Source organism: Melanaphis sacchari, unplaced genomic scaffold (assembly GCF_002803265.2).
Source record: "Melanaphis sacchari strain LSU unplaced genomic scaffold, SCAv2.0 Contig835_pilon_pilon, whole genome shotgun sequence".
In the NCBI taxonomy this organism is placed as follows: Eukaryota; Metazoa; Arthropoda; class Insecta; order Hemiptera; family Aphididae; genus Melanaphis; species Melanaphis sacchari.
The window spans coordinates 1-9,489 of record NW_020271589.1 but is presented as its reverse complement, the minus strand read 5'-3'; the positions used below and the strand labels follow the sequence as shown (position 1 = coordinate 9,489).

The following is a 9,489-nucleotide window of genomic DNA, read 5'->3' as shown; positions in this document are numbered from 1 at the left end:
GAAAAAATAGGGCCGAGCTTGATTTGTGAATCACTCTGTATATTATGTATAACCGTGCTGAATTATAATTAAGTAATGATGCTCAATGCTTTCGTTATTGTACTACAAGTTTAGGTACAACTTTGCAATATTTCAATATTTATAAAATAGAGATTCATCATTCATACAAGGATTATTGATCGTTAATTATAACCTTGATTAGTATATGTTTTCTTTGAATTCGACGACACTGCAATGATATGAGGTAGACTTTTATTTTTATCATTATTTTTTGTTTTTATACCCATAAACTATATGACGTTATACTCGTAGTACCGACACAGCTCAGACTTGAATAGTCATTAGTCAATAATCGCTATAGGTATTCGATGTTTATTTGTTATAAAAATTTATAAACCTGTGTAGGTATCAACAGAACAAATGAGAGACTGTAGAACCACAATGAGGCAATTGCAGTTTTTCCCATGCGATTTAATATATAGTATATACTATAGTCTAAAGAGTTTAATATATAGATCAAAGATGCATTCTATAATGTGACCGCTTCATGTAAAAGTTTAAACATGCAGGTGGCTGGGTATTCTAAAGGGCTTAGTAATTTTTATTAGGTACCCATATAGTTTACGAAAAATGTATAGGTACACCTAAAAGTATAGGTAGATATCGGAAAAAGTGTAGACATATAATTCTCTAGTTTAAAATAATTCTTGCTATCTCTAATCGACAGAATAACAACATTAAAATATTTTTTATTATTGTTTTAATGTATTATTGCATTTATTATATTCAATATGTTATGTACATTGTAAATCGCGATCGGTCGTGAATCTCGGCGGCACGCAGAATTAAAACTCGTGGTGCACGTATTACATAATGTTGTTATTGTTAATCTCGTTGGTTTTTTATTTTATTTTTTTTTTTTTTTTACCTACAAGTGAGATAGTCAACAGTTTTTGTCGTAAACACAGTCAATGGATCGAATACTAACACATATTATTCTAATATAAATTATAGCGCATAAGAAATATTGAATATTTTAATAAATTATTGTATCAAAACTTATTACACTAATAAAACTATGATGTTATTATTAATTAAAATTATCGAGGCGGCGGCATTGTTATCATTATTATCATCGTCACCGCCGCCGCCGACGGATCGTCATCGGTGGATTAATTATTATCACATTATGCGCGCGCGCGCACCCGCACGTGACAACAACAACACGGTGCCGCAGCGCCGCGACCGCACCGATGACCAAGTGGCAAGTAGTCCAACCTCCAACACCGTAAACACTGAGCGCCGTCAGTACTCAGTCGTTGTCCGTATCCCGTTGTCGGTGGGTAGCACGCTGCACGCATCCATCCGTCGCCCGCGCTCCACTCGACTCGCGCCTCGCACAACGGTCCTCCTCCCCTCCCGCCGACATTCGAAGCCTGTGCCGTCTACGCGATCTACGGGCAAGATTTCGTCAGCTGTTATCGCCAGCGCGATCCGCGTTTTCTGGTGTGCTCGCCGTCGTACCCACCGCGAGTAGCGACGACCGCTCGCGTTCTCCCCGTTTTTCCACCGTGTCGGTTGTTCTCTCGTCGCGAAAACGGAGGTCCCAAACAACAACGATGTTGACGCCAACGGCGAGACGGCCAACGGAACGACATCGCTCACAGACGACGGTGCCGCGCTGCCCCAGGATGCGACTGAAACGCTTCGAGACGCGTTGGCGGAAGCGGTAAGCAGTGCTGAGCATTTGGTTTGATGAGTCCGCCGGGTGTCGTTGGTCTTTAGCGACCGGATAACGTTTTTCCGTCGCCCTCCCTCCTCAAATTTCGAAATAGCCGACGAAAATGCAATTTGACGAATTTTTTCGACTCTCGAATCTGCTCGTGGACGTATACAATTGACCGATTCGTACGCAACCGTATAACGCATAAGATATGGGGGAAAAAACCGTTGTTTAATGATCATTGATTTGTTAATGGTAGCCCGACTGAATTGATATCTACTAAATAGAGTTGACTAATAAAATGGGTTTGTTACACAGTTACTTTTCATTTCTGTCAATCCAACAACCATATAGTTTTTCAGTTTTTTATTTTTATTTTTATTTTTTTATCCTTGGTAATAGAACATAGAACGCGCTGCTTAGGCACTGCGATATTGGACAACAACAATAAGAATTTATCACATCTAGTATATTTTTCATATCATTATTATGTAATACTCAAACTATAGACTTATGCTTTGTTTAATAATTATGTACTCAACGTGACTTCAATATTAATATTAAATGGTACCTAATGGTTAGTATTGCTGTTTAAAATTAGTCTTAATTTAATCTTATTATCTTATTCCTGTGGGTGGCAAAATTTTTTCTTACTGAAAGTGTCTACTTTTCAATTAACACACTATAAAATCAAATCATTAAAAACTGTAATTTTTTAACATTATAGTTTTTAAATTTGTGGTTAATACTTATTTTTTACATTTTTAGGCAGAGATTGTAGTGGATCATGTAATATCAAACGCTAATAAGGTTTATGGATTGGATCATGTGACAAATATTATGAAATTTCATAGCACATACCTTGAGGCTTTTCTAAGTTTGCAAGAGTTTATAATTTATAGAGAAGGACCATTGCCTATTCAATATCGGCACTACATTGCAATCATGGTAAATAAATTATAATTACTTTGTATATCTTAACTATGAAGTTTTAAATCTCAATAATATAAAATTGAAAAATAATTTTTAATCAAGAATCTTTTGCAATAAAATTTAATGTTTATATTTTTTTTTTATTGTAAAATTATTTTTTTTTTTAGGCAGCTGGTCGGCACAAGTGTACGTATTTAATAAATTTTCATAAAAAACAATTTTTGGAACATAATGGCGATCCTAGTTGGTTGTTTGGTCTCTCACATGTGCCACGTAAACTTCGTAATTTATATGAAATCAACAAGATTTTAGCTCATCGACCTTGGCTAGTAACAAAAGAAGATATCCAAGTATGTATTTAAATTAAATATTAGAATAAATAAATTATTCTCTGTTTTTGTTGCTTCAATTGATGATATAATTTTACTTTAAATTACCTATCTATGTATTACCTATATATTTATATATTTACCGATTGAGACAAATATGTTGTTGCAATGAAATATATAAATTTTATTTTTAAACCATGTAGATTAAATGTAATCAACAAAAATTGAAATTATGATACTAATATTATAACTTATCTGCTAACTTATCTTTAGGTGGTTATAGACATACATTTTAAAATGTATCAGCATATTTTTAACATAAAAAAAATGTATCAATATGTGTTTAATATTTATATCAAGTGTGTAAAGTAATAATTATAATTTGTTCAATATATTGTGATGTATTAAAGTGGATGAAAGGTATCTCAATAATACATTTCTTTGTTATCAAAGTTAAGTTTAAAATATTTATACTGTCCACATTATGTGATACCTCTATTATAATTTGACCACTGATAATTGTTGTTATTGAAAATCAATTTATTTCACCTACCAATAAAATATAGGTAATCAACTATAGAATAATGCTGTATTTTAAAATAATAATTTTTTTTTTTTTTAATTAATTCATACACTGGTGTTTCTAAGACATTAGTTAGGTGACAATTTTATAACCTTATAATTGGAATATTTTATAAGAATATGAATTTCTATGATATAAATTAAAATAGTGTTCAGCACTTGAAATTTTGTTTAATGTCTGATACATATATTTAGTATCAAAATTTTAAGAATATTTGAATAAATGGTCATTGTATAGATTACATAATATAGATCTTTATAAATAATTAATTATTAAAGATAATTTTCAAATTATAATAATTCAAAAGTTAAATAATATTTTTTGACCTATTTTGATGTTTTATGACAACTATTTTTATGTCTTACTATGTATGTTGACAATATTTTTCTTGTAAAAAAAAAAAATAAATTTATTCATGATAAATGATAATGAATTAAATAATTGAAGTTTCTATTCAATTGTATAATATTTAGTGCCAATAAAAAAAAATGTATTGTAATTAACATTTATACTAAGGGTATTTATGATTTTTTTTATTTTATTATGTTAAAACTTGTTACTTATTAATTTAAATAAAGTGTTTATATAATAAACATAGGTATTTTTAATTTTTATAAGTTATTATTAATATCACATTGAATATTTATTTTTAGTATTAATTCACTTTTTATAATGTGATATAAAAAATGTGTAACTTATTTTATTTTATATTTATAGTAATACATATTATGCCAGTTAAATGATAAATAAATGCTTAACTATAATTTACTATTAGTTTTATATATTTTATAATAATTAACTATAAAGTAATACTGGTTTTAACATACAAGGAAACTTTTAAAGTGTTTAATTTTTTTATTTATAGAAAGTCGTCAAAGGTCCAAACTCATGGTCATTGTCAGATTTAGGACATGCTATTATATTACTTGTTCATTTTCATAGTTTGTGTAGCTTTGTATTTGCTTGTAACTTAAATGATGAGATACCACGAGCTGTAAAAGTATCTGGTGTTTACTTTAGACGTAGAAGCAAACCATGCTTAAGAGGTATTTAATATATCAAGACTTTATAATTAATACATCTAATGTTTTCCATGTATATGTTAATTAAAATTAATAAGTTACACCACTTTTGAACCAAAATAAACCTTTTATAATATTATTTACTAATTACTCTCTATTAAAAACAAAAAATTATCTAGGTTATGCTGATGAAAGCGTTATATCTGACGACGAAGGTCTTGAACCGATAGTGGAACGAATGAAAAAGCTAAGTGAACCAGCCACAGAACAAGAACGTATACAGAGATATGAACTTGTTCAGAGTCAATTATGTGACAGTGATACTTCTGCTGATAATGGTTTAAATCCAGATATTAAACCATTTGTTGAAGATTCTGGATATTCTTATTTAGATTGCTCACGTCGACAATTTGCTCAACAATCTTCATTTATTTTGCAGGTATTTAAAATAATTTTAAATTAAAAGTAGTATGTAATGTTTATGCAATGCAAATAATATCTTATTACATTTAATGTGTTATTAGAACTTTTTTTAACCTGAACATTAGAATTGTTTAAATATAAGATTTACCCTTTTTTTAACTAATTAAGTCATTCAAGGAATAAAAATAATATTCTAATGTACAGTTATTTACCTGAGCATCTATTGTGATCATAACATCTGATAGACTTGACCATTTTGAATAAAATTTATATCAATAGATTCTTGGAGTTTGAAGATGTTTATAATTTATTTTTTCAATCTCTAGATTACTTATTGAGTGGCTAACTCGTGGATTTAGTTTTGGCTAACAAAAAACAAGTATATTTTTATTTATTTAAATGGTTACAATTTGTTATAGATTTATTACTATTATAATAAGTAAAAATATGGCATATAAAAATATTCACTTAGGTACATTATTTAAAAAAAAAAATAAATAAATCTTAAAATCAAATATTCATAAAAACAATTGCAATGATTACTTATATGATTTGCAATCATGATTGTTTATTTAACTCTGGACATATTTTTGATGTAAATACATAAAGACCATTACAAATCTTGTCTATCAAAGAATATTGAATTTTATTCCACTATTTTGTATTTACATTTAAAATTTGTTTGAGATTAAAAAGAGGAAAATCATAAAATTATTTATTGTAATTAGTGTCTGTATTATATGTTTCAACTGAAACAAAACAAAAAATTATTAATTTTAACCAAGGCTAAGTTGAATAATGTTGTTTATTATTAATTCGTTTTTTTCTAATAGAATTTAACACTAAAAATATTATAAATTGACTCTATCCAGCGAGAGAACACTCCGATTATGTGCACCTCCACTCAACACCCTACCATAGAGAATGGTTCCATTATAGTAGGGTGTCACGTGTGAATGTGTAGAAGATTCAATTTTTGGCAAGCCACAGTGTTTCTCGCTGGACAGAGTATAGTATTTAATGGTATCAATTCTTATAATTGTTCCTATTTTCAGGAATTTTCTTGGAATCATCATGGTTATTCATTAATTAACCGTTTATTTAATGACATTGGATTAATATTGGATAAAAAGTTCCAAACTGCTTACAACATGACATATTATACAATGGGTGGTCGCCCTGATATTGATACTTCAAGGTTCCGTGAAGCAATTTGGAATTATATTTATTGTATTTACGGAATGAGAAATGATGATTATGATTATGAAGATGTTACACAGTTGCTTCGATCTCAATTGAGAGTGTTTATCAAGACTGCTGTTTGTTACCCAGAACGTTTGAACAAAATAACTACTGATAATACACTTAAACATTTTGAATTAAGCGAAAAGGTAACATTAAAACACAATTTATAATAATTTGTATTATAAATCTAATTATAAACAGTTTTAATTATTTACTTAAATCATAAGCATGTACACAAATATGAATACATTAGTAGAATGCTTTTAAATTTTCTAGAAAGTTATATAAGATTAATACAACACTTCTTGTTATTTATTCCACACGCTAACTCTGAAAAGTTTGCTCCTAACTAGCATTCATTGTATCTATTTTAATCTCATAAAAAATGAGTTTAGTTAGGTAGGTATATTGTTATAATTCTACTGTTGTTAAGAACTTGAATTTTTTTGTTATTACATGTATTATTATTTTCTTTGTATACTAAAATTTTTAAAATATTAGATTTTTATTTTATTTTTAACTTATCTACTACTCCACAGTGGCCACAGAGTCCCCTATTTTTTTATTTTATTAATACAATAAACAAAATTTATTTAGAAATTACTACTTCCAGTTGCTGTAAAACATTTTAAACCCAGTTAGTTATTTTCTACAAATAGGCTGATACCTGATCATCCTGATTTATGACTGAATCGTGTAAAATGTAATGTTATAATTTATCTAATGATATATCCTTCCTCTACAATTGTGCTCATAACATTGTTTATCTCATTAATAGCCTTAGAATTTACCTAGTGTCTTCCTTAGCGTTTGTTCATTAAATTAATATTATCATTGCTAAATATATCGATGTGAATGAATTCCATCAAATATTATACTAAAATGTTTTATTCTTTCAATTGTTTACTCACGCTTTATTTGATTGGCCAAAGATCAGCTAAGAATCGAACTTATCCATGACTGTGCCAACAAGGTAACATTAATATCTACATTGTAGCAGAGCAACTCTCCTCATTTTTTTTATTTATAAAATTTATTAAAATAAAAGTTTTACTTGTGATGTATTGTATGTACTTATATTTTGTTTCAAATGTTTCAGATTCATATAAATTTAATGATTATGGAAGCACGAATGCAGTCTGAACTTTTATTTGTATTGCGGGCTGTCATGAATTACATGTTATGATATACAGTAACCACTTACATATATATTTTTTAAAACATGTTATACTTTTTTTTTTGTTATAATTTATCAACATGTATACAATTTTGGTTATACGATTTTTACTTGAAGGGAAATCATGATTTGTTCTCATATTTTACTTTGCTTAACTTTTGTATTAGCTTAATTTAATCTATTTATTTCAATTCACAACATTTGCCGACATTCTTTATATTATCATTGTTTTTACAAATTTGTATTTTATATTAACTGAATATTCAATATTTTATAATTATATTTTAATGTGATACTTTAATTTTATACCGACATTATATCATTTATAAAAATATATATATATCAATTAGTATTGCCGTATTGGATACTATAATTCATATTTTTTTACAAATACTAAACAATGTTTACAGTCATAATTATTGAACTCAACACTATTTTACGATTTATGTTTTGTTTTCATTTATACATGTTTGTTTGTATATTTTATTTTTATTCTTGAATATAATACATATATATATTTTTTTTTTATGAAATTAGTACAAATTTTAGAAATGTTAATCAAACTAATAATTGTTATCTACATACAATTTAAAAACAAGTTATACGTTTAATAAAGTCAAGAACAAGAACAAAGTTTAAACATTTGATCATCGTTATTGGTAATCAATTAATAATATTTATTTTTGATGTGTTTATTAAAAATAAAATAATGACAAGTTTAAAATTATTCATTTATTGCCCATCCCTTAGTAATGTATTATCTTTTTTGAAATAGTCGACGGCAACCGTTGTACCTGAATGTCGTTTGACGACAGATTTGCACGTTCGGAATCTAACCGGGCAACCGCCTAACCGTATGCATTGGTTTTGTGTCGATCAAATTCAGAGGTCAGGCTACACATTTATACATCTCAACAGATAAAACAAAACGTGTATTGATCGACCGGGGGTAACAGTGTGAGAAAAAATTTCAAGTCAAATTATATCACACTCACAGCTGATGTGACAAATTCTTTATATTACACATATATTAATAATAATTGTCAACAAATAAATGGGCGCTGCGCTGGCCCGCAAACGGGGTCGTCTAAAAAACGTCGTCGTCGTCGCCATGTCCCAGGAGGATCTCGTCAAACGGTCAACACGTCGTAACCGCTATCGGTGATCAGTATGGTGTGTTCGAATTGAGCGCCCCTGGAATCGTCGACCGTCACTATGGTCCACCCGTCTCCCAACATCTCCACGTCGCCGCTGCCCTGGCAGATCACCGGCTCCACGGTGAACACCATGCCCGGTTTCATGACGCCCGGATATCCGTGCAGGGTGGAGTGGAAGATGACGGGAGGCCCGTGGAAGTACGTGCCGATGCCGTGGCCCGTGATGCTGGACACGACGCTGAGGCCGTGTCGGCGGGCGAACAACTCGACGGCTTTGCCGATGTCCGCGAACCCTTTGCCCGGGCCGCAGGCCCGCATGCCCTCGAGCGTGCACCGCTCGGCCACGGTCGTCAGCTCCACGCCGCGGTCGTCCACGTCGCCCACGCAATAGGTGGCGGCGCAGTCGCCGTGGAAGCCGTTCAGGTACACCGACACGTCGACGGACACGAGGTCGCCGTCGAGCAGCGGCCGGTCGTCGGGCACCCCGTGACACACCACGTTGTTCACCGACGTGCAGACGGACTTCCTGAACCCTCTGTAGTTCAGCGGCGACGGGTACGCGCCGTTGTCGACGATCAGGTCGTGGACGAACCGGTCCACGTCGTCGGTGGTCGCGCCGGCCGTCAGCCGGCCCGCGGCGCTGTCCAACACGAACTTGGCGAGCTTGCAGCTCTGCCGGATCAACTCGATCTGGCCCCGGCCGTGGATTCGGCGGCAGTCGTGCGCGGGGTTCCTCGGTTTCGGTTGGCCGGTGGCCGCAGTGGCGGCCGCGCGACGCACTCACGCCCGTCCTCGGTTCGCTGACCTCGCCCAAGTCCCACCACGTCGTACGCCCCGAAACTGTTGGCCCGAACTTGGTCCATTAGAGCAATACGTAACTGAACGAAGTACACCGCG

At 32.0% G+C, this 9,489-nt stretch overlaps 2 protein-coding genes across 2 annotated transcripts; one reads left to right on the top strand and one right to left on the bottom strand.

Annotated features, from left to right (window-relative positions):
- Positions 1–1,537: 1,537 nt before the first annotated feature.
- On the top strand, positions 1,538–7,669 carry LOC112602131 (sestrin homolog; the record flags this gene model as incomplete). Its single annotated transcript, XM_025350067.1, has 7 exons — positions 1,538–1,729; positions 2,492–2,671; positions 2,824–3,006; positions 4,434–4,614; positions 4,770–5,029; positions 6,069–6,404; positions 7,358–7,669. Coding segments are annotated over 7 exons (1,419 nt in total), but the record flags the coding sequence as incomplete, so codon positions are not given.
- A 746-nt stretch (positions 7,670–8,415) lies between these two features.
- LOC112602132 (methionine aminopeptidase 1D, mitochondrial) lies at positions 8,416–9,363 on the bottom strand (the record flags this gene model as incomplete). Its single annotated transcript, XM_025350068.1, has 1 exon — positions 8,416–9,363. A coding segment is annotated over one exon (798 nt), but the record flags the coding sequence as incomplete, so codon positions are not given.
- Positions 9,364–9,489: the final 126 nt, after the last annotated feature.